The sequence below is a fragment of the Tachypleus tridentatus genome, unplaced genomic scaffold, assembly GCF_004210375.1.
Source record: "Tachypleus tridentatus isolate NWPU-2018 unplaced genomic scaffold, ASM421037v1 Hic_cluster_1, whole genome shotgun sequence".
NCBI lineage: Eukaryota > Metazoa > Arthropoda > Merostomata > Xiphosura > Limulidae > Tachypleus > Tachypleus tridentatus.
Genome location: NW_027467777.1, coordinates 21,580,238 through 21,607,033, shown reverse-complemented (window position 1 = coordinate 21,607,033; position 26,796 = coordinate 21,580,238). Strand labels below are relative to the sequence as shown.

Below are 26,796 nucleotides of genomic sequence, written 5' to 3'. Positions count from 1 at the left end.
TAAAGTAACTATGTTGTACAGAAGTAAAGTAACTATGTTGTACAGAAGTAAAGTAACTAAGTTTATACAAGTAACTATGTTATACAGAAGTAAAGTAACTATGTTGTACAGAAGTAAAGTAACTATGTTGTACAGAAATAAAGTAACTATGTTGTACAGAAGTAAAGTAACTATGTTCTACAGAAGTAAAGTAACTAAGTTTATAGAAGTAACTTTGTTTTACAGAAGTAAAATAACTAAGTTGTACAAAAGTAAAGTAACTATGTTGTACAGAAGTAAAATAACTAAGTTGTACAAAAGTAAAGTAACTATGTTGTACAGAAGTAAAGTAACTATGTTGTACAGAAGTAAAGTAACTAAGTTTATACAAGTAACTATGTTGTACAGAAGTAAAATAACTATGCTGTACAGAAGTAAAATAACTAAGTTGTACAAAAGTAAAGTAACTATGTTGTACAGAGTAAAATAACTAAGTTTATACAAGTAACTATGTTGTACAGAGTAAAGTAACTATGTTGTACAGAAGTAAAGTAACTAAGTTTATACAAGTAACTATGTTGTACAGAAGTAAAGTAACTAAGTTTATACAAGTAACTGTGTTGTACAGAAGTAAAGTAACTAAGTTTATACAAGTAACTATGTTGTACAGAAGTAAAGTAACTAAGTTTATACAAGTAACTATGTTGTACAGAGAAGTAAAAGTAACTATGCTGTACAAGTAAAATAACTAAGTTGTACAAAAGTAAAGTAACTATGTTGTACAAGTAAAGTAACTAAGTTTATACAAGTAACTATGTTGTACAGAGTAAAGTAACTAAGTTTATACAAGTAACTATGTTGTACAAAGTAAAGTAACTATGTTGTACAGTAAAGTAAAGTAACTATGTTGTACAGAAGTAAAGTAACTATGTTATACAGAAGTAAAATAACTAAGTTGTACAAAAGTAAAGTAACTATGTTGTACAGAAGTAAAGTAACTAAGTTTATACAAGTAACTATGTTGTACAGAAGTAAAGTAACTAAGTTTATACAAGTAACTATGTTGTACAGAAGTAAAATAACTAAGTTTATACAAGTAACTATGTTGTACAGAGTAAAGTAACTATGTTCTACAGAGTAAAGTAACTATGTTGTACAGAAGTAAAGTACCTATGTTTATACAGAGTAAAGTAACTAAGTTTATACAAGTAACTATGTTGTACAGAAGTAAAGTAACCATGTTGTACAGAAGTAAAGTAACTAAGTTGTACAGAAGTAAAATAACTAAGTTGTACAAAAGTAAAGTAACTATGTTGTACAGAAGTAAAGTAACTATGTTGTACAGAAGTAAAGTAACTATAATGTACAGAAGTAAAGTAACTAAGTTTATACAAGTAACTATGTTGTACAGAGTAAAGTAACTAAGTTTATACAAGTAACTATGTTGTACAGAGTAAAGTAACTATGTTGTACAGAAGTAAAGTAACTATGTTATACAGAGTAAAATAACTAAGTTGTACAAAAGTAAAAGTAACTATGTTGTACAGAGTAAAGTAACTAAGTTTATACAAGTAACTATGTTGTACAGAAGTAAAGTAACTATGTTTATACAGAAGTAAAGTAACTAAGTTTATACAAGTAACTATGTTGTAGAGAAGTAAAGTAACTATGTTGTACAGAAGTAAAATAACTAAGTTTATACAAGTAACTATGTTGTACAGAAGTAAAAGTAACTATGTTCTACAGAAGTAAAGTAACTATGTTGTACAGAAGTAAAGTACCTATGTTTATACAGAGTAAAGTAACTAAGTTTATACAAGTAACTATGTTGTACAGAAGTAAAATAACTATGTTGTACAGAGTAAAATAACTAAGTTGTACAGAGTAAAATAACTAAGTTGTACAAAAGTAAAGTAACTATGTTGTACAGAAGTAAAGTAACTATGTTGTACAGAGTAAAGTAACTATGTTGTACAGAGTAAAGTAACTAAGTTTATACAAGTAACTATGTTGTACAGAAGTAAAGTAACTATGTTGTACAGAGTAAAGTAACTATGTTGTACAGTAGTAAAGTAAGTAAGTTTATACAAGTAACTATGTTGTACAGAAGTAAAGTAACTAAGTTTATACAAGTAACTATATGTTGTAGAGAAGTAAAGTAACTATGTTGTACAGAGTAAAATAACTAAGTTTATACAAGTAACTATGTTGTACAGAGTAAAATAACTAAGTTTATACAAGTAACTATGTTGTACAGAGTAAAGTACCTATGTTTATACAGAGTAAAGTAACTAAGTTTATACAAGTAACTATGTTGTACAGAAGTAAAGTAACCATGTTGTACAGAGTAAAGTAACTAAGTTGTACAGAGTAAAATAACTAAGTTTATACAAGTAACTATGTTGTACAGAAGTAAAAGTAACTATGTTCTACAGAAGTAAAGTAACTATGTTGTACAGAAGTAAAAGTACCTATGTTTATACAGAGTAAAGTAACTAAGTTTATACAAGTAACTATGTTGTACAGAAGTAAAATAACTATGCTGTACAGAAGTAAAATAACTAAGTTGAACAAAAGTAAAGTAACTATGTTGTACAGAAGTAAAGTAACTATGTTATACAGAAGTAAAATAACTAAGTTGTACAAAAGTAAAGTAACTATGTTGTACAGAAGTAAAGTAACTAAGTTTATACAAGTAACTATGTTGTACAGAAGTAAAGTAACTAACTTTATACAAGTAACTATGTTGTACAGAAGTAAAGTAACTAACTTTATACAAGTAACTATGTTGTACAGAAGTAAAGTAACTAAGTTTATAAAAGTAACTATGTTGTACAGAAGTAAAGTAACTAAGTTTATACAAGTAACTATGTTGTACAGAAGTAAAGTAACTAAGTTTATACAAGTAACTATGTTGTACAGAAGTAAAGTAACTAAGTTTATACAAGTAACTATGTTGTACAGAAGTAAAGTAACTAAGTTTATACAAGTAACTATGTTGTACAGAAGTAAAGTAACTAAGTTTATACAAGTAACTATGTTGTACAGAAGTAAAGTAACTATGCTGTACAGAAGTAAAATAACTATGTTGTACAGAAGTAAAGTAACTAAGTTTATACAAGTAACTATGTTGTACAGAAGTAAAATAACTAAGTTGTACAAAAGTAAAGTAACTATGTTGTACAGAAGTAAAGTAACTAAGTTTATACAAATAACTATGTTCTACAGAAGTAAAGTAACTAAGTTTATACAGAAGTAAAGTAACTATGTTGTACAGAAGTAAAGTAACTATGTTGTACAGAGTAAAGTAACTATGTTGTACAGAAGTAAAGTAACTATGTTGTACAGAAGTAAAAGTAACTATGTTGTACAGAAGTAAAATAACCATGTTTTACAGAAGTAAAGTAACTATGTTGTACAGAAGTAAAATAACAATGTTGTACAGAAGTAAAGTAACTATGTTGTACAGAAGTAAAGTAACTATGTTGTACAGAAGTAAAGTAACTAAGTTTATACAAGTAACTATGTTATACAGAAGTAAAGTAACTATGTTGTACAGAGTAAAGTAACTATGTTCTACAGAAATAAAGTAACTATGTTGTACAGAGTAAAGTAACTATGTTCTACAGAAGTAAAGTAACTAAGTTTATAGAAGTAACTTTGTTGTACAGAAGTAAAATAACTAAGTTGACAAAAGTAAAGTAACTATGTTGTACAGAAGTAAAGTAACAACGTTGTGCAGAAATAAAGTAACTATGTTTATACAGAAGTAAAGTAACTATGTTGTACAGAAGTAAAGTAACTATGTTTATACAGAAGTAAAATAACTGTGTTGTACAGAAGTAAAGTAACTACGTTTATACAAGTAACTATGCTGTACAGAAGTAAAGTAACTAAGTTTATACAAATAACTATGTTCTACAGAAGTAAAGTAACTATGTTGTACAGAGTAAAGTAACTATGTTGTACAGAAGTAAAATAACCATGTTGTACAGAAGTAAAATAACTATGTTGTACAGAGTAAAGTAACTATGTTGTACAGAGTAAAGTAACTATGTTGCACAGAAGTAAAGTAACTATGTTGTACAGAAGTAAAGTAACTATGTTGTACAGAAGTAAAGTAACTATGTTGTACAGAAGTAAAGTAACTAAGTTTATACAAGTAACTATGTTATACAGAAGTAAAGTAACTATGTTGTACAGAAGTAAAGTAACTATGTTGTACAGAAATAAAGTAACTATGTTGTACAGAAGTAAAGTAACTATGTTCTACAGAAGTAAAGTAACTAAGTTTATAGAAGTAACTTTGTTGTACAGAAGTAAAGTAACTATGTTGTACAGAAGTAAAATAACCATGTTTTACAGAAGTAAAGTAACTATGTTGTACAGAAGTAAAATAACAATGTTGTACAGAAGTAAAGTAACTATGTTGTACAGAAGTAAAGTAACTAAGTTTATACAAGTAACTATGTTATACAGAAGTAAAGTAACTATGTTGTACAGAAGTAAAGTAACTATGTTCTACAGAAATAAAGTAACTATGTTGTACAGAAGTAAAGTAACTATGTTCTACATAAGTAAAGTAACTAAGTTTATAGAAGTAACTTTGTTGTACAGAAGTAAAATAACTAAGTTGACAAAAGTAAAGTAACTATGTTGTACAGAAGTAAAATAACTAAGTTTATACAAGTAACTATGTTGTACAGAAGTAAAGTACCTATGTTTATACAGAAGTAAAGTAACTAAGTTTATACAAGTAACTATGTTGTACAGAAGCAAAGTAACCATGTTGTACAGAAGTAAAGTAACTAAGTTGTACAGAAGTAAAATAACTAAGTTTATACAAGTAACTATGTTGTACAGAAGTAAAGTAACTATGTTCTACAGAGTAAAGTAACTATGTTGTACAGAAGTAAAGTACCTATGTTTATACAGAAGTAAAGTAACTAAGTTTATACAAGTAACTATGTTGTACAGAAGTAAAATAACTATGCTGTACAGAAGTAAAATAACTAAGTTGAACAAAAGTAAAGTAACTATGTTGTACAGAAGTAAAGTAACTATGTTATACAGAAGTAAAATAACTAAGTTGTACAAAAGTAAATAAAAGTAACTATGTTGTACAGAAGTAAAGTAACTAAGTTTATACAAGTAACTATATGTTGTACAGAGTAAAGTAACTAACTTTATACAAGTAACTATGTTGTACAGAGTAAAGTAACTAAGTTTATACAAGTAACTATGTTGTACAGAAGTAAAGTAACTAAGTTTATACAAGTAACTATGTTGTACAGAAGTAAAGTAACTAAGTTTATACAAGTAACTATGTTGTACAGAGTAAAGTAACTAAGTTTATACAAGTAACTATGTTGTACAGAGTAAAGTAACTAAGTTTATACAAGTAACTATGTTGTACAAGTAAAGTAACTAAGTTTATACAAGTAACTATGTTGTACAGAGTAAAGTAACTAAGTTTATACAAGTAACTATGTTGTACAGAAGTAAAGTAACTATGCTGTACAGAAGTAAAATAACTATGTTGTACAGAAGTAAAGTAACTAAGTTTATACAAGTAACTATGTTGTACAGAAGTAAAATAACTAAGTTGTACAAAAGTAAAGTAACTATGTTGTACAGAAGTAAAGTAACTAAGTTTATACAAATAACTATGTTCTACAGAAGTAAAGTAACTAAGTTTATACAGAGTAAAGTAACTATGTTGTACAGAAGTAAAGTAACTATGTTGTACAGAAGTAAAGTAACTATGTTGTACAGAAGTAAAGTAACTATGTTGTACAGAAGTAAAATAACCATGTTTTACAGAAGTAAAGTAACTATGTTGTACAGAAGTAAAATAACAATGTTGTACAGAAGTAAAGTAACTATGTTGTACAGAAGTAAAGTAACTAAGTTTATACAAGTAACTATGTTATACAGAAGTAAAGTAACTATGTTGTACAGAAGTAAAGTAACTATGTTCTACAGAAATAAAGTAACTATGTTGTACAGAAGTAAAGTAACTATGTTCTACAGAAGTAAAGTAACTAAGTTTATAGAAGTAACTTTGTTGTACAGAAGTAAAGTAACAACGTTGTGCAGAAATAAAGTAACTATGTTTATACAGAAGTAAAGTAACTATGTTGTACAGAAGTAAAGTAACTATGTTTATACAGAAGTAAAATAACTGTGTTGTACAGAAGTAAAGTAACTACGTTTATACAAGTAACTATGCTGTACAGAAGTAAAGTAACTAAGTTTATACAAATAACTATGTTCTACAGAAGTAAAGTAACTATGTTGTACAGAAGTAAAGTAACTATGTTGTACAGAAGTAAAATAACCATGTTGTACAGAAGTAAAATAACTATGTTGTACAGAAGTAAAGTAACTATGTTGTACAGAAGTAAAGTAACTATGTTGCACAGAAGTAAAGTAACTATGTTGTACAGAAGTAAAGTAACTATGTTGTACAGAAGTAAAGTAACTACGTTTATACAAGTAACTATGCTGTACAGAAGTAAAGTAACTAAGTTTATACAAGTAACTATGTTATACAGAAGTAAAGTAACTATGTTGTACAGAAGTAAAGTAACTATGTTGTACAGAAATAAAGTAACTATGTTGTACAGAAGTAAAGTAACTATGTTCTACAGAAGTAAAGTAACTAAGTTTATAGAAGTAACTTTGTTGTACAGAAGTAAAGTAATTATGTTGTACAGAAGTAAAATAACTAAGTTGACAAAAGTAAAGTAACTATGTTGTACAGAAGTAAAATAACTAAGTTGTGCAAAAGTAAAGTAACTATGTTGTACAGAAGTAAAGTAACTATGTTGTACAGAAGTAAAGTAACTAAGTTTATACAAGTAACTATGTTGTACAGAAGTAAAATAACTATGCTGTACAGAAGTAAAATAACTAAGTTGTACAAAAGTAAAGTAACTATGTTGTACAGAAGTAAAGTAACTAAGTTTATACAAGTAACTATGTTATACAGAAGTAAAGTAACTATGTTGTACAGAAGTAAAGTAACTATGTTGTACAGAAATAAAGTAACTATGTTGTACAGAAGTAAAGTAACTATGTTCTACAGAAGTAAAGTAACTAAGTTTATAGAAGTAACTTTGTTTTACAGAAGTAAAATAACTAAGTTGTACAAAAGTAAAGTAACTATGTTGTACAGAAGTAAAATAACTAAGTTGTACAAAAGTAAAGTAACTATGTTGTACAGAAGTAAAGTAACTATGTTGTACAGAGTAAAAGTAACTAAGTTTATACAAGTAACTATGTTGTACAGAGTAAAATAACTATGCTGTACAGAAGTAAAATAACTAAGTTGTACAAAGTAAAAGTAACTATGTTGTACAGAGTAAAGTAACTAAGTTTATACAAGTAACTATGTTGTACAGAAGTAAAGTAACTAAGTTTATACAAGTAACTATGTTGTACAGAAGTAAAGTAACTAAGTTTATACAAGTAATTATGTTGTACAGAAGTAAAGTAACTAAGTTTATACAAGTAACTATGTTGTACAGAAGTAAAGTAACTATGCTGTACAGAGTAAAATAACTAAGTTGTACAAAGTAAAGTAACTATGTTGTACAGAGTAAAGTAACTAAGTTTATACAAGTAACTATGTTGTACAGAAGTAAAGTAACTAAGTTTATACAAGTAACTATGTTGTACAAAGTAAAGTAACTATGTTGTACAGAAGTAAAGTAACTATGTTGTACAGAAGTAAAGTAACTATGTTATACAGAAGTAAAATAACTAAGTTGTACAAAAGTAAAAGTAACTATGTTGTACAGAAGTAAAGTAACTAAGTTTATACAAGTAACTATGTTGTACAGAGTAAAGTAACTAAGTTTATACAAGTAACTATGTTGTACAGAAGTAAAATAACTAAGTTTATACAAGTAACTATGTTGTACAGAAGTAAAGTAACTATGTTCTACAGAAGTAAAGTAACTATGTTGTACAGAAGTAAAGTACCTATGTTTATACAGAAGTAAAGTAACTAAGTTTATACAAGTAACTATGTTGTACAGAAGTAAAGTAACCATGTTGTACAGAAGTAAAGTAACTAAGTTGTACAGAAGTAAAATAACTAAGTTGTACAAAAAAGTAAAAGTAACTATGTTGTACAGAAGTAAAGTAACTATGTTGTACAGAAGTAAAGTAACTATAATGTACAGAAGTAAAGTAACTAAGTTTATACAAGTAACTATGTTGTACAGAAGTAAAGTAACTAAGTTTATACAAGTAACTATGTTGTACAGAAGTAAAGTAACTATGTTGTACAGAAGTAAAGTAACTATGTTATACAGAAGTAAAATAACTAAGTTGTACAAAAGTAAAGTAACTATGTTGTACAGAAGTAAAGTAACTAAGTTTATACAAGTAACTATGTTGTACAGAAGTAAAGTAACTATGTTTATACAGAAGTAAAGTAACTAAGTTTATACAAGTAACTATGTTGTAGAGAAGTAAAGTAACTATGTTGTACAGAAGTAAAATAACTAAGTTTATACAAGTAACTATGTTGTACAGAAGTAAAGTAACTATGTTCTACAGAAGTAAAGTAACTATGTTGTACAGAAGTAAAGTACCTATGTTTATACAGAAGTAAAGTAACTAAGTTTATACAAGTAACTATGTTGTACAGAAGTAAAATAACTATGTTGTACAGAAGTAAAATAACTAAGTTGTACAGAAGTAAAATAACTAAGTTGTACAAAAGTAAAGTAACTATGTTGTACAGAAGTAAAGTAACTATGTTGTACAGAGTAAAGTAACTAAGTTTATACAAGTAACTATGTTGTACAGAAGTAAAGTAACTATGTTGTACAGAAGTAAAGTAACTATGTTGTACAGTAGTAAAGTAAGTAAGTTTATACAAGTAACTATGTTGTACAGAAGTAAAGTAACTAAGTTTATACAAGTAACTATGTTGTAGAGAAGTAAAGTAACTATGTTGTACAGAGTAAAATAACTAAGTTTATACAAGTAACTATGTTGTACAGAAGTAAAATAACTAAGTTTATACAAGTAACTATGTTGTACAGAGTAAAAGTACCTATGTTTATACAGAGTAAAGTAACTAAGTTTATACAAGTAACTATGTTGTACAGAGTAAAGTAACCATGTTGTACAGAAGTAAAGTAACTAAGTTGTACAGAGAGTAAAATAACTAAGTTTATACAAGTAACTATGTTGTACAGAGTAAAAGTAACTATGTTGTAGAGAAGTAAAGTAACTATGTTGTACAGAGTAAAGTACCTATGTTTATACAGAGTAAAGTAACTAAGTTTATACAAGTAACTATGTTGTACAGAGTAAAATAACTATGCTGTACAGAGTAAAATAACTAAGTTGAACAAAAAGTAAAGTAACTATGTTTGTACAGAAGTAAAGTAACTATGTTATACAGAAGTAAAATAACTAAGTTGTACAAAAGTAAAGTAACTATGTTGTACAGAAGTAAAGTAACTAAGTTTATACAAGTAACTATGTTGTACAGAAGTAAAAGTAACTAAGTTTATACAAGTAACTATGTTGTACAAGTAAAGTAACTAACTTTATACAAGTAACTATGTTGTACAGAAGTAAAGTAACTAAGTTTATACAAGTAACTATGTTGTACAGAAGTAAAGTAACTAAGTTTATAAAAGTAACTATGTTGTACAGAAGTAAAGTAACTAAGTTTATACAAGTAACTATGTTGTACAGAAGTAAAGTAACTAAGTTTATACAAGTAACTATGTTGTACAGAAGTAAAGTAACTAAGTTTATACAAGTAACTATGTTGTACAGAAGTAAAGTAACTAAGTTTATACAAGTAACTATGTTGTACAGAAGTAAAGTAACTATGCTGTACAGAAGTAAAATAACTATGTTGTACAGAAGTAAAGTAACTAAGTTTATACAAGTAACTATGTTGTACAGATGTAAAATAACTAAGTTGTACAAAAGTAAAATAACTATGTTGTACAGAAGTAAAGTAACTATGTTGTACAGAAGTAAAGTAACTAAGTTTATACAAATAACTATGTTCTACAGAAGTAAAGTAACTAAGTTTATACAGAAGTAAAGTAACTATGTTGTACAGAAGTAAAGTAACTATGTTGTACAGAAGTAAAGTAACTATGTTGTACAGAAGTAAAGTAACTATGTTGTACAGAAGTAAAGTAACTATGTTGTACAGAAGTAAAATAACCATGTTTTACAGAAGTAAAGTAACTATGTTGTACAGAAGTAAAATAACAATGTTGTACAGAAGTAAAGTAACTATGTTGTACAGAAGTAAATTAACTAAGTTTATACAAGTAACTATGTTATACAGAAGTAAAGTAACTATGTTGTACAGAAGTAAAGTAACTATGTTCTACAGAAATAAAGTAACTATGTTGTACAGAAGTAAAGTAACTATGTTCTACAGAAGTAAAGTAACTAAGTTTATAGAAGTAACTTTGTTGTACAGAAGTAAAATAACTAAGTTGACAAAAGTAAAGTAACTATGTTGTACAGAAGTAAAGTAACAACGTTGTGCAGAAATAAAGTAACTATGTTTATACAGAAGTAAAGTAACTATGTTGTACAGAAGTAAAGTAACTATGTTTATACAGAAGTAAAATAACTGTGTTGTACAGAAGTAAAGTAACTACGTTTATACAAGTAACTATGCTGTACAGAAGTAAAGTAACTAAGTTTATACAAATAACTATGTTCTACAGAAGTAAAGTAACTATGTTGTACAGAAGTAAAGTAACTATGTTGTACAGAAGTAAAATAACCATGTTGTACAGAAGTAAAATAACTATGTTGTACAGAAGTAAAGTAACTATGTTGTACAGAAGTAAAGTAACTATGTTGCACAGAAGTAAAGTAACTATGTTGTACAGAAGTAAAGTAACTATGTTGTACAGAAGTAAAGTAACTATGTTGTACAGAAGTAAAGTAACTAAGTTTATACAAGTAACTATGTTATACAGAAGTAAAGTAACTATGTTGTACAGAAGTAAAGTAACTATGTTGTACAGAAATAAAGTAACTATGTTGTACAGAAGTAAAGTAACTATGTTCTACAGAAGTAAAGTAACTAAGTTTATAGAAGTAACTTTGTTGTACAGAAGTAAAGTAATTATGTTGTACAGAAGTAAAATAACTAAGTTGACAAAAGTAAAGTAACTATGTTGTACAGAAGTAAAATAACTAAGTTGTACAAAAGTAAAGTAACTATGTTGTACAGAAGTAAAGTAACTATGTTGTACAGAAGTAAAGTAACTAAGTTTATACAAGTAACTATGTTGTACAGAAGTAAAATAACTATGCTGTACAGAAGTAAAATAACTAAGTTGTACAAAAGTAAAGTAACTATGTTGTACAGAAGTAAAGTAACTAAGTTTATACAAGTAACTATGTTATACAGAAGTAAAGTAACTATGTTGTACAGAAGTAAAGTAACTATGTTGTACAGAAATAAAGTAACTATGTTGTACAGAAGTAAAGTAACTATGTTCTACAGAAGTAAAGTAACTAAGTTTATAGAAGTAACTTTGTTTTACAGAAGTAAAATAACTAAGTTGTACAAAAGTAAAGTAACTATGTTGTACAGAAGTAAATTAACTAAGTTGTACAAAAGTAAAGTAACTATGTTGTACAGAAGTAAAGTAACTATGTTGTACAGAAGTAAAGTAACTAAGTTTATACAAGTAACTATGTTGTACAGAAGTAAAATAACTATGCTGTACAGAAGTAAAAATAACTAAGTTGTACAAAAGTAAAGTAACTATGTTGTACAGAGTAAAGTAACTAAGTTTATACAAGTAACTATGTTGTACAGAAGTAAAGTAACTATGTTGTACAGAAGTAAAGTAACTAAGTTTATACAAGTAACTATGTTGTACAGAAGTAAAGTAACTAAGTTTATACAAGTAACTATGTTGTACAGAAGTAAAGTAACTAAGTTTATACAAGTAACTATGTTGTACAGAAGTAAAGTAACTAAGTTTATACAAGTAACTGTGTTGTACAGAAGTAAAGTAACTAAGTTTATACAAGTAACTATGTTGTACAGAGTAAAGTAACTAAGTTTATACAAGTAACTATGTTGTACAGAAGTAAAGTAACTAAGTTTATACAAGTAACTATGTTGTACAGAAGTAAAGTAACTAAGTTTATAAAAGTAACTATGTTGTACAGAAGTAAAGTAACTAAGTTTATACAAGTAACTATGTTGTACAGAAGTAAAGTAACTAAGTTTATACAAGTAACTATGTTGTACAAGTAAAGTAACTAAGTTTATACAAGTAACTATGTTGTACAGAAGTAAAGTAACTAAGTTTATACAAGTAACTATGTTGTACAGAAGTAAAGTAACTATGCTGTACAGAAGTAAAATAACTATGTTGTACAGAAGTAAAATAACTAAGTTTATACAAGTAACTATGTTGTACAGATGTAAAATAACTAAGTTGTACAAAAGTAAAGTAACTATGTTGTACAGAAGTAAAGTAACTAAGTTTATACAAATAACTATGTTCTACAGAAGTAAAGTAACTAAGTTTATACAGAAGTAAAGTAACTATGTTGTACAGAAGTAAAGTAACTATGTTGTACAGAAGTAAAGTAACTATGTTGTACAGAAGTAAAGTAACTATGTTGTACAGAAGTAAAGTAACTATGTTGTACAGAAGTAAAATAACCATGTTTTACAGAAGTAAAGTAACTATGTTGTACAGAAGTAAAATAACAATGTTGTACAGAAGTAAAGTAACTATGTTGTACAGAAGTAAATTAACTAAGTTTATACAAGTAACTATGTTATACAGAAGTAAAGTAACTATGTTGTACAGAAGTAAAGTAACTATGTTCTACAGAAATAAAGTAACTATGTTGTACAGAAGTAAAGTAACTATGTTCTACAGAAGTAAAGTAACTAAGTTTATAGAAGTAACTTTGTTGTACAGAAGTAAAATAACTAAGTTGACAAAAGTAAAGTAACTATGTTGTACAGAAGTAAAGTAACAACGTTGTGCAGAAATAAAGTAACTATGTTTATACAGAAGTAAAGTAACTATGTTGTACAGAAGTAAAGTAACTATGTTTATACAGAAGTAAAATAACTGTGTTGTACAGAAGTAAAGTAACTACGTTTATACAAGTAACTATGCTGTACAGAAGTAAAGTAACTAAGTTTATACAAATAACTATGTTCTACAGAAGTAAAGTAACTATGTTGTACAGAAGTAAAATAACTAAGTTGTACAAAAGTAAAGTAACTACGTTGTACAGAAGTAAAGTAACTATGTTGTACAGAAGTAAAGTAACTAAGTTTATACAAGTAACTATGTTGTACAGAAGTAAAATAACTATGCTGTACAGAAGTAAAATAACTAAGTTGTACAAAAGTAAAGTAACTATGTTGTACAGAGTAAAGTAACTAAGTTTATACAAGTAACTATGTTATACAGAAGTAAAGTAACTATGTTGTACAGAGTAAAAGTAACTATGTTGTACAGAAATAAAGTAACTATGTTGTACAGAAGTAAAGTAACTATGTTCTACAGAAGTAAAGTAACTAAGTTTATAGAAGTAACTTTGTTTTACAGAAGTAAAATAACTAAGTTGTACAAAAGTAAAGTAACTATGTTGTACAGAAGTAAAATAACTAAGTTGTACAAAAGTAAAGTAACTATGTTGTACAGAAGTAAAGTAACTATGTTGTACAGAAGTAAAGTAACTAAGTTTATACAAGTAACTATGTTGTACAGAAGTAAAATAACTATGCTGTACAGAAGTAAAATAACTAAGTTGTACAAAAGTAAAGTAACTATGTTGTACAGAAGTAAAGTAACTAAGTTTATACAAGTAACTATGTTGTACAGAAGTAAAGTAACTATGTTGTACAGAAGTAAAGTAACTAAGTTTATACAAGTAACTATGTTGTACAGAAGTAAAGTAACTAAGTTTATACAAGTAACTATGTTGTACAGAAGTAAAGTAACTAAGTTTATATAAGTAACTATGTTGTACAGAAGTAAAGTAACTAAGTTTATACAAGTAACTGTGTTGTACAGAAGTAAAGTAACTAAGTTTATACAAGTAACTATGTTGTACAGAAGTAAAGTAACTAAGTTTATACAAGTAACTATGTTGTACAGAAGTAAAGTAACTATGCTGTACAGAAGTAAAATAACTAAGTTGTACAAAAGTAAAGTAACTATGTTGTACAGAAGTAAAGTAACTAAGTTTATACAAGTAACTATGTTGTACAGAAGTAAAGTAACTAAGTTTATACAAGTAACTATGTTGTACAAAGTAAAGTAACTATGTTGTACAGAAGTAAAGTAACTATGTTGTACAGAAGTAAAGTAACTATGTTATACAGAAGTAAAATAACTAAGTTGTACAAAAGTAAAGTAACTATGTTGTACAGAAGTAAAGTAACTAAGTTTATACAAGTAACTATGTTGTACAGAAGTAAAGTAACTAAGTTTATACAAGTAACTATGTTGTACAGAAGTAAAATAACTAAGTTTATACAAGTAACTATGTTGTACAGAAGTAAAGTAACTATGTTCTACAGAAGTAAAGTAACTATGTTGTACAGAAGTAAAGTACCTATGTTTATACAGAAGTAAAGTAACTAAGTTTATACAAGTAACTATGTTGTACAGAAGTAAAGTAACCATGTTGTACAGAAGTAAAGTAACTAAGTTGTACAGAAGTAAAATAACTAAGTTGTACAAAAGTAAAGTAACTATGTTGTACAGAAGTAAAGTAACTATGTTGTACAGAAGTAAAGTAACTATAATGTACAGAAGTAAAGTAACTAAGTTTATACAAGTAACTATGTTGTACAGAAGTAAAGTAACTAAGTTTATACAAGTAACTATGTTGTACAGAAGTAAAGTAACTATGTTGTACAGAAGTAAAGTAACTATGTTATACAGAAGTAAAATAACTAAGTTGTACAAAAGTAAAGTAACTATGTTGTACAGAAGTAAAGTAACTAAGTTTATACAAGTAACTATGTTGTACAGAAGTAAAGTAACTATGTTTATACAGAAGTAAAGTAACTAAGTTTATACAAGTAACTATGTTGTAGAGAAGTAAAGTAACTATGATGTACAGAAGTAAAATAACTAAGTTTATACAAGTAACTATGTTGTACAGAAGTAAAGTAACTATGTTCTACAGAAGTAAAGTAACTATGTTGTACAGAAGTAAAGTACCTATGTTTATACAGAAGTAAAGTAACTAAGTTTATACAAGTAACTATGTTGTACAGAAGTAAAATAACTATGTTGTACAGAAGTAAAATAACTAAGTTGTACAGAAGTAAAATAACTAAGTTGTACAAAAGTAAAGTAACTATGTTGTACAGAAGTAAAGTAACTATGTTGTACAGAAGTAAAGTAACTATGTTGTACAGAAGTAAAGTAACTAAGTTTATACAAGTAACTATGTTGTACAGAAGTAAAGTAACTATGTTGTACAGAAGTAAAGTAACTATGTTGTACAGTAGTAAAGTAAGTAAGTTTATACAAGTAACTATGTTGTACAGAAGTAAAGTAACTAAGTTTATACAAGTAACTATGTTGTAGAGAAGTAAAGTAACTATGTTGTACAGAAGTAAAATAACTAAGTTTATACAAGTAACTATGTTGTACAGAAGTAAAATAACTAAGTTTATACAAGTAACTATGTTGTACAGAAGTAAAGTACCTATGTTTATACAGAAGTAAAGTAACTAAGTTTATACAAGTAACTATGTTGTACAGAAGTAAAGTAACCATGTTGTACAGAAGTAAAGTAACTAAGTTGTACAGAAGTAAAATAACTAAGTTTATACAAGTAACTATGTTGTACAGAAGTAAAGTAACTATGTTCTACAGAAGTAAAGTAACTATGTTGTACAGAAGTAAAGTACCTATGTTTATACAGAAGTAAAGTAACTAAGTTTATACAAGTAACTATGTTGTACAGAAGTAAAATAACTATGCTGTACAGAAGTAAAATAACTAAGTTGAACAAAAGTAAAGTAACTATGTTGTACAGAAGTAAAGTAACTATGTTATACAGAAGTAAAATAACTAAGTTGTACAAAAGTAAAGTAACTATGTTGTACAGAAGTAAAGTAACTAAGTTTATACAAGTAACTATGTTGTACAGAAGTAAAGTAACTAAGTTTATACAAGTAACTATGTTGTACAGAAGTAAAGTAACTAACTTTATACAAGTAACTATGTTGTACAGAAGTAAAGTAACTAAGTTTATAAAAGTAACTATGTTGTACAGAAGTAAAGTAACTAAGTTTATACAAGTAACTATGTTGTACAGAAGTAAAGTAACTAAGTTTATAAAAGTAACTATGTTGTACAGAAGTAAAGTAACTAAGTTTATACAAGTAACTATGTTGTACAGAGTAAAGTAACTAAGTTTATACAAGTAACTATGTTGTACAGAAGTAAAGTAACTATGCTGTACAGAAGTAAAATAACTATGTTGTACAGAAGTAAAGTAACTAAGTTTATACAAGTAACTATGTTGTACAGAAGTAAAATAACTAAGTTGTACAAAAGTAAAGTAACTATGTTGTACAGAAGTAAAGTAACTATGTTGTACAGAAGTAAAGTAACTAAGTTTATACAAATAACTATGTTGTACTGAAGTAAAGTAACTATGTTCTACAGAAGTAAAGTAACTATGTTGTACAGAAGTAAAGTAACTATGTTGTACAGAAGTAAAGTAACTAAGTTTATACAAGTAACTATGTTGTACAGAAGTAAAGTAACTATGTTGTACAGAAGTAAAGTAACTATGTTATACAGAAGTAAAATAACTAAGTTGTACAAAAGTAAAGTAACTATGTTGTACAGAAGTAAAGTAACTAAGTTTATACAAGTAACTATGTTGTACAGAAGTAAAGTAACTATGTTGTACAGAAGTAAAGTAACTAAGTTTATACAAGTAACTATGTTGTAGAGAAGTAAAGTAACTATGTTGTACAGAAGTAAAATAACTAAGTTTATACAAGTAACTATGTTGTACAGAAGTAAAGTAACTATGTTCTACAGAAGTAAAGTAACTATGTTGTACAGAAGTAAAGTACCTATGTTTATACAGAAGTAAAGTAACTAAGTTTATACAAGTAACTATGTTGTACAGAAGTAAAGTAACCATGTTGTACAGAAGTAAAGTAACTAAGTTGTACAGAAGTAAAATAAGTAAGTTTATACAAGTAACTATGTTGTACAGAAGTAAAGTAACTATGTTCTACAGAAGTAAAGTAACTATGTTGTACAGAGAGTAAAATTACCTATGTTTATACAGAAGTAAAGTAACTAAGTTTATACAAGTAACTATGTTGTACAGAAGTAAAATAACTATGCTGTACAGAAGTAAAATAACTAAGTTGTACAAAAGTAAAGTAACTATGTTGTACAGAAGTAAAGTAACTATGTTATACAGAAGTAAAATAACTAAGTTGTACAAAAGTAAAGGAACTATGTTGTACAGAAGTAAAGTAACTAAGTTTATACAAGTAACTATGTTGTACAGAAGTAAAGTAACTATGTTGTACAGAAGTAAAGTAACTAAGTTTATACAAGTAACTATGTTGTACAGAAGTAAAGTAACTAAGTTTATACAAGTAACTATGTTGTACAGAAGTAAAGTAACTAAGTTTATACAAGTAACTATGTTGTACAGAAGTAAAGTAACTAAGTTTATACAAGTAACTATGTTGTACAGAAGTAAAGTAACTAAGTTTATACAAGTAACTATGTTGTACAGAAGTAAAGTAACTATGTTGTACAGAAGTAAAGTAACTAAGTTTATACAAGTAACTATGTTGTACAGAAGTAAAGTAACTAAGTTTATACAAGTAACTATGTTGTACAGAAGTAAAGTAACTATGCTGTACAGAAGTAAAATAACTAAGTTTATACAAGTAACTATGTTCTACAGAAGTAAAGTAACTATGTTGTACAGAAGTAAAGTAACTAAGTTTATACAAGTAACTATGTTGTACAGAAGTAAAGTAACTATGCTGTACAGAAGTAAAATAACTAAGTTTATACAAGTAACTATGTTGTACAGAAGTAAAGTAACTATGCTGTACAGAAGTAAAATAACTAAGTTTATACAAGTAACTATGTTCTACAGAAGTAAAGTAACTATGTTGTACAGAAGTAAAGTAACTAAGTTTATACAAGTAACTATGTTGTACAGAAGTAAAGTAACTATGCTGTACAGAAGTAAAATAACTAAGTTTATACAAATAACTATGTTGTACTGAAGTAAAGTAACTATGTTCTACAGAAGTAAAGTAACTATGTTGTACAGAAGTAAAGTAACTATGTTGTACAGAAGTAAAGTAACTAAGTTTATACAAGTAACTATGTTGTACAGAAGTAAAATAACTAAGTTGTACAAAAGTAAAGTAACTATGTTGTACAGAAGTAAAGTAACTATGTTGTACAGAAGTAAAGTAACTAAGTTTATACAAGTAACTATGTTGTAGAGTAGTAAAGTAACTATGTTGTACAGAAGTAAAATAACTAAGTTTATACAAGTAACTATGTTGTACCGAAGTAAAGTAACTATGTTCTACAGAAGTAAAGTAACTATGTTGTACAGAAGTAAAGTACCTATGTTTATACAGAAGTAAAGTAACTAAGTTTATACAAGTAACTATATTGTACAGAAGTAAAGTAACTAAGTTGTACAGAAGTAAAATAACTAAGTTTATACAAGTAACTATGTTGTACAGAAGTAAAGTAACTATGTTCTACAGAAGTAAAGTAACTATGTTGTACAGAAGTAAAGTACCTATGTTTATACAGAAGTAAAGTAACTAAGTTTATACAAGTAACTATGTTGTACAGAAGTAAAGTAACTACGTTGTACAGAAGTAAAATAACTAAGTTGTGCAGAAGTAAAGTAACTATGTTTATACAGAAGTAAAGTAACTATGTTCTACAGAAGTAAAGTCACTATGTTGTACAGAAGTAAAGTAACTATGTTATACAGAAGTAAAGTAACTATGTTGTACAGAAGTAAAGTAACTATGTTGTACAGAAGTAAAGTAACTATGTTGTACAGAAGTAAAATAACTAAGTTGTACAGAAGTAAAGTAACTATGTTTATACAGAAGTAAAGTAACTATGTTCTACAGAAGTAAAGTCACTATGTTGTACAGAAGTAAAGTAACTATGTTATACAGAAGTAAAGTAACTATGTTGTACAGAAGTAAAATAACTATGTTGTACAGAAGTAAAATAACTATGTTGTACAGAAGTAAAGTAACTGTGTTGTACAGAAGTAAAGTAACTATGTTTATACAGAAGTAAAGTAACTATGTTATACAGAAGTAAAGTAACTATGTTGTACAGAAGTAAAGTAACTATGTTAAAACAGTAGTAAAATAACTGTGTTGTACAAAAGTAAAGTAACTATGTTGTACAGAAGTAAAGTAACTAAGTTTATACAAGTAACTATGTTGTACAGAAGTAAAGTAACTATGTTGTGCAGAAGTAAAGTAACTAAGTTTATACAGAAGTAAAATAACTATGTTGTACAGAAGTAAAGTAACTAAGTTTATACAGAAGTAAAGTAACTATGTTGTACAGAAGTAAAATAACTATGTTGTACAGAAGTAAAGTAACTATGTTGTACAGAAGTAAAGTAACCATGTTGTACAGAAGTAAAGTAACTATGTTGTACAGAAGTAAAGTAACTATGTTGTACAGAAGTAAAGTAACCATGTTGTACAGAAGTAAAGTAACTATGTTGTACAGAAGTAAGGTAACTATGTTGTACAGAAGTAAAGTAACTAAGTTGTACAGAAGTAACGTAACTATGTTGTACAGAAGTAAAATAACTATGTTGTACAGAAGTAAAATAACCATGTTGTACAGAAGTAAAGTAACTATGTTGTACAGAAGTAAAGTAACTATGTTGTACAGAAGTAAAGTAACCATGTTGTACAGAAGTAAAATAACTAAGTTGTACAGAAGTAAAGTAACTATGTTTATACAGAAGTAAAGTAACTATGTTGTACAGAAGTGAAGTAACTTTGTTGTACAGATGTAAAGTTACTACTGTTATATACATTTGTTACAAATAGCCTTCTATTAACATTTATTTAATAATTATTTTTATCTGTAGTTGTTATAATAGCCCACTCTCAGGTTTTATTTAATAATTACAATACACGACACTTGCCATCCAAATCCAGTCCTTCGGATCAGCAGCAGTGCCACCAACAATCCTTGTGTCATAGTTTCTTCCACACACTGTTGAGAATAGATAACCAGTTGCTCATAAAGTTAGGAAGATATTGGATAACCACTTGTAATCAATTTCATAATACTTTAGGGTGTTTACCTAATTTATATCACCCTGTTTGATGCAACTGTTAATGAATTAGTTTTCATATATTTAAAGACGTTTTGAACAGAAATATTACCAAAGAAATGAAGACATTGGCATGTTTGTGTTCTGCGTTAACTATTAGACTGGAGAAAAACTAGCCATCCACCAACACCATCCGCCTGTCTTTGTGCTTATCTAATTGAACTCTGAGATTCGAACGTCAACCTTATTAGCACCAAAATGCAGAGAGTGATTATATGGTAATGGGTCGTGAACCATGGATCTTCGGTTTTACAGCTCGTTATACTAATAGGGGCTTAAGAGAACAAGGAGTTATAAATATTGAGGTTACATAAGACCATGTTTCGTCCTTAGCCAGTAACCCCAATTTAAACTTCATCGTCTCTAACGATATTATTATAAAATCTTTCACACCGTCGCCATCTGGTGGTACTGAATTATGTAATTAAAATAGTTAATTAAAGCGTTTGTTTTCATGAAAAAACAACTCAGTTGGCAGAAATTTGCCGTTCTAAGTGATTGACTGTCACACTTATAACGCAAACACAGCTTGAAATGAGGAGGTTAATATTTTTCGATACAAAACAGATTTAAACCCAGTTCATCATCCCCAAATCCAGAACTGTAGCAACAGGAAGACAATGAGGGGTGGTGATGGATCGTGGCCTAATGGGTAGCATATGTCGTGCTATAGATTCGAGAGTTCATGTTTTGAATCCTAAGAACTTACATCGTGAGTTCTTCATTCGATCAGAAGATTGTCGCCCATTAAGGGAATGGTGGGTGTTTTGTTAGTTGCTTTCTCTCTAGCTTGTTTGTTTGTAATTAGGAACAAAGCTTCACAATGGGCTCTTTGTGCTCTGCCCACCAAGGATATCAAAACTCTCGCGTTGTAAGTCCGCAGACATACGGATGTGCCACTAAGGAGCATTTCTAGTTTATAGGTTAAGTTTAGAGACTACTAGCGAAGATAGCTTTCCGTTCAGATTTGTATAAACACACGAAACAAACAAAAAGTCCGTAAATATATATACGTGTGTGTGTGTATGTATGTGTATTGGCTTCCTAGCTAAAAAACTCGTTTATCTCTAATTTTACATTTTTATAGCAAATCCTTTTTAACACGTTAATAATAGAGGTCTGTTAATTTTTCAGTCCTTACCTGCGGAAATTGGCTTGTTTGATGAAGGTGTTGTGACGGGTTGAGGGCGTGGTGTAGACTGTGGGCCTGAGAGTTCATAATAATTAGGACAGCAGACTCCTACGTACGTGTTTTGGATGAAGCACATATACTCCAGAAAAGCTGTAAAACTAATAACGATTTCCGGTAGAGGGCACTGCCGGAGATAAGTACAACTACCTCGCTGGCCCCCTGGTGTGAGGCACGATTGGAATCGCTCACCAGCCCTTGCGTTCGGGTTGTATAGGGCTGATTTCTTATTTTGCACAGGCAAATCATCCACAATATCCAACAGCTGATTTTCAATATTCTTCAAGGACCCCTCAAGATCACCAAAATTGCCCTGCGCCGGAACTGGCGATTCATTGTTTACCTTTTTCGCTAGTCCTGGCGGCAAACCTTCAAAATAAAAATAGTAGGACATTATTGTTGTTTGTGTTGTATTGAAAACTATTACTATTGATATAAAAAACTGTTGCTAGGTTTATAGTAGTTAATATATTTATATTCTTTCACACGTATATTGAATAATTGTTTTTAACTTCCTTTCAGTCTAGTTTTATTCTATAACGAAGGATCCATCAGCGGTTCCATCATCATCGGTTCAAAAGGCTTGTGAAAAAGAAATAATAAAGAAAAAAAACTTAGAAAGAAAATTACTGAGTTATGTATTTGATGTCAAGAAAAATGACGGGTTCGAATACCGGTCGCACCAAACGTGCTCGCCCTTTCAGCTGTGGGAGCGTTATAATGTGACGGTCAATTCCACTATTCATTGGTAAAAGAATAGCCCAGGAATTGGCGGTGGGTGGTGATGACTAGCCGCCTTCCCTGTAGTCTTACACTGCTAAATTAGGGACAGCTAGCACAGATAGCCCTCGTGTAGTTTTGCGCGAAATGGAGAAACAAAGAAACAAACAAGACAAATGAAAACCTTGAGTGAGATAACTGTGTATTGAAGAAACTCGTGTTGTATAACCTCCCCTTCTTAACCAAGAGATTTTCTTATAATAAATGTGTTCAATGGATTTGTTTGTATTTAAGTACAATCTGTTTGTTTTTTTTTTAGAAAATCGTGTTGTATAACCTCCCCTTCTTAACCAAGAGATTTTCTTATAATAAATGTGTTCAATGGATTTGTTTGTATTTAAGTACAATCTGTTTTGTTTTTTTAGATTAAACACATAGCTAGACAATGGGTTATCTGTGTTCTTCTCATGAAGCCAAGGTTTGTGATGACCGTGGTAAAGACAGTGATGACAAGAGGACGAGAGTTTCTCTGTCAAGTATATCACCTTGTCGCTGGGATCTGTAAATCCAAGAGCGCCAGTATGTTGTGGGGGGTAAACGAGAGATCCCGGAGAAAACCCACTTTCTCAGGAAAGTTGTCGAATAATGTACTTGTCCTGTGCCCAGAGTTTAAGCTAAAACAACATAAATGGATTATTAAACCTTTCCGAGTGTTTTTAGGTTTAAGGTTTCTTTCGTGGTTTGGAATTCATCGTACGGAAACATTGTTTTGCATAATGTCTTGTCATTGTTTGGAAGGTGGCAGTTAGGGGGTCTTTTTTTCTGCTTTACTGTACTACTTAAGAGCAAGGAATGATAGCCTTTATTGTTTGAATGTTTTGTGTAAGTAACTCGTTCGGGTAGGTTTTGTGAGTCTTAGGGCTAGTTTGAGAACTCTGTCCTGTTGTAACTGTAACTTGTTTTTGATCCTACTTAAAGTGTTGAAGGTGACTTGACACCCGTATTCTATGTCAGGACTTATGTAGGTTGAATATATTTTTATCATTGTTTCTGAGCTTGGAACCTTTGTTTCTTCTTGTGATTAATCTTAAATGTGAAATACATTTACTGGTGGATTTGTATATGTGCTTGACATATTCAGCCCATGTAAGACGGCTGTCGAAGGTTATACCTAGAAACTTAACTGTGGTGTATATTTTTATTTCAGCATTGTTAAGTTTGATTTTAGCTTTTTTTGACATTTTTGGAAAATTTGTTGAGGCGATGTCTAAATATAACCCCTGTCATTTTGAGTAGGTTGAGAGTTTTTCTCCAATTATTACAAAAGCCAATTATGTTTAGGGATTTTTGAATTTATCGGCAGCTATAAGGGTTTTTGCAAGGTGCTCCAAACAGTGATATTGTTAGCATCACGTGAGAAATATGCATATGTTAAGTTTGGAGAGGAGATTTATTAACAAAAAGTATGTGAAGAAGTGGCGAGAGTCTTGTGGGACTCCTGATGTAATGTTGAATGGTTGAGAGGACACAGTCTTGTGGGACTCCTGATGTAATGTTGAATGGTTGAGAGGACAGAGTCTTGTGGGACTCCTGATGTAATGTTGAATGGTTGAGAGGACAGAGCCTTGTGGGACTCCTGATGCAATGTTGAATGGTTGAGAGGACAGAGCCTTGTGAGACTCCTGATGCAATGTTGGATGGTTGAGAGGACAGAGCCTTGTGGGACTTCTGATGTAATGTTGAATGGTTGAGAGGACAGAGCCTTGTGGGACTCCTGATGTAATGTTGAATGGTTGAGAGGACAGAGTCTTGTGGGACTCCTGATGTAATGTTGAATGGTTGAGAGGACAGAGCCTTGTGGGACTCCTGATGTAATGTTGAATAGTTGAGAGGACAGAGTCTTGTGGGACTCCTGATGCAATGTTGAATGGTTGAGAGTACAGAGCCTTGTGGGACTCCTGATGCAATGTTGAATGGTTGAGAGGACAGAGTCTTATGGGACTCCTGATGTAATGTTGAATGGTTGAGAGGACAGAGCCTTGTGGGACTCCTGATGCAATGTTGAATGGTTCAGAGGACAGAGTCTTGTGGGACTCCTGATGCAATGTTGAATGGTTGAGAGGACAGAGCCTTGTGAGACTCCTAATGTAATATTAAATGGTTGAGAGGACAGAGCCTTGTAGGATTCCTGATGCAATGTTGAATGGTTGAGAGGACAGAGCCTTGTGAGAGTCCTGATGCAATGTTGGATGGTTGAGAGGACAGAGCCTTGTGAGACTCCTGATGCAATGTTGGATGGTTGAGAGGACAGAGCCTTGTGGGACTTCTGATGTAATGTTGAATGATTGAGGATATGGAGTCTTGTGGAACACCTGGTGTAATGTTAAATAGTTGATAGATGGTGTTATTAACTTTTATGGAAGTTTGATGTCCATCTGAGGATTTGTCATTTACTTTCATATTATGTATCAGAAGACGTTGTGCCAAACAGAATCGAAGGTTTTGTTTTCGTCTAGAAACAGCAGTAGTGGCATTACTGTTATTAAATGCTATGTGGATGTATTCGATTGGTTTGGTTATGTGGTCTAGTGTTTTTCTAACTTTACTAGAAGAGTTTGAAGTCAGGTTACGGTTTTCACAATATAGAAGTCTGATGTAATACGTTCAAGCAGCTTAGGAAAGCTGGTACAGCGGTAAGTCTACGGACTTAAAACGCTAAAATCAGGGGTTGGATCCCCTCGGTGGACTCAGCAGATATAGCCCGATGTGGCTTTGCTATAAGAAAACACACACACGCAGCTTAGGAGCCTGATTGGTCTGGAGTTGTTGGTGCTTGATTTATGAATCCGAGTAACAAATGGTATGAAAAATGTATCATGATGTTTTATAGATGTATTAATACATTGGTTGAACCGTTTTTTAAGTTTTACATTATGGATATTGTTATGACTAGGTGCTGAGTTTTTTAGTAATCTTAGAAGGAAGAAATTTGGAACGATTTTAGTTTAATTCTTTTTGCCACATTTTTGGTAATATAATCCTTTTTAGCCACAATTTTAGTATAATATAAATACTTGGTTTTAGTTTATTCATATTTTCATTTTAATGGAAACATTTGGGTCTGATCTTGTTATACGTACTTAAACTACATCTTGAAAATAATTTCGGAACCTCTGTCTGATTGTTTTACGTATCTATTAATTGATTTATGCATAAAATTATTTTTAAAGCTATTCTTCTTTGTATTTAATGTTATGCTGTACATTAAAGAAACTTACGACTGTTTGTTTTGTTGTTGTTTTTTAATTTCGAGCAAAGCTACACGAGGGCTATCTGCGCTAGCCGTCCCTAATTTAGCAGTGTAAGACTAGAGGGAAGGCAGCTAGTCATCACCATCCACCGCCAATTCCTGGGCTACTCTTTTTCCAACGAATAGTGGGATTAACCGTCACATTATAACGTCCCCACAGCTGAAAGACGAGCATGTTTGGTATGACGGGGATTTGAACCCGCGACCTCAGATTACGAGTCGAACGCCTTAACCCACCCGGTCATGCCGGGCCTACTTTCGAGTGAAAGCAAAATCCAGCTACAACTGCGATAGAACTCATGGTACAAATGAACTTATACTAAGTCCACAGTCTCTTCCCCAAACTTCGATTTTCTAATCCCATCCAACGTTTGTATTTACAAACACTGGTTTGTTACCTTGTTATTCCCTAGATTCTTGAACAATTATTGTTATTTGTCTTTGTTCATGCACAACTATTAAAATCCTGATCTAGAAATATAAGTGGTCATCACTGATAAACGTGGTGAAAGTAACATTTGTTGTTGTTAATTATTTTTCTACAGTAAAAGTGTCTAAATCTCTCTTATTGGTTAATGGTTATTGGTTTTACCATAGAAACATCATTACCTTTCTTTCTGACTCCTTCAACGTCCTTAAAAATTACACAAGAAACTGCAAGACACAGAATCACGAACGTCTTCAGAGTTGGTCCTGTACCCATGTTGATGAACTTGGGACTCACGAACGTCTTCAGAGTTGGTTCTGTACTCATCTCGATGAACTTGTTTTATCTTGAAGTAAACAAACTTCCAGGTGGTCTTTTGAAATTTGTTTTAAGCTTTGGACTGAGTTCTGGCCCCCCAACAACTAACCTTGACCGACCTTGGGTCAGACTAATAACTGATGGAAAAACTGAGTTGACATACAAAACATGAGTGGGCATGCGCAGTAAAGTCAACCTAAGGAACCATGTGGACTCCTTTATAAATAAATGGTAAATATATTTGTTGTAGCTTCGTCATATAGATATTTAGCTATTTCAGTTTACTAACACTTCATTATATAAATAGTCTTCAAATATTGTGAAACCACTATGCGGGGTAAGTGTAAAATAACTAAGAAACTAAAAATATACACCGATAGAATCAGGGTTCAGTTATTATCTTGCAACGTTCACCTGGTTGCCACTGGTAGA

General features: G+C 29.7%; 1 protein-coding gene across 1 annotated transcript in view; it reads right to left on the bottom strand.

Annotated features, from left to right (window-relative positions):
- The window catches only part of LOC143241769 (trypsin-1-like), a 39,830-nt gene extending 13,342 nt beyond the window's left edge, over window positions 1-26,488 (bottom strand). The window contains exons 1-3 of the mRNA XM_076484995.1: window positions 26,229-26,488; window positions 21,542-21,958; window positions 20,205-20,279 (exon numbers count right to left, since the gene is read on the bottom strand). Of these exons, the coding sequence (XP_076341110.1) occupies window positions 20,205-20,279; window positions 21,542-21,958; window positions 26,229-26,373 (637 nt within the window). The 5' untranslated portion in view covers window positions 26,374-26,488. The remainder of the gene's footprint in view (window positions 1-20,204; window positions 20,280-21,541; window positions 21,959-26,228) is intronic.
- Window positions 26,489-26,796: the final 308 nt, after the last annotated feature.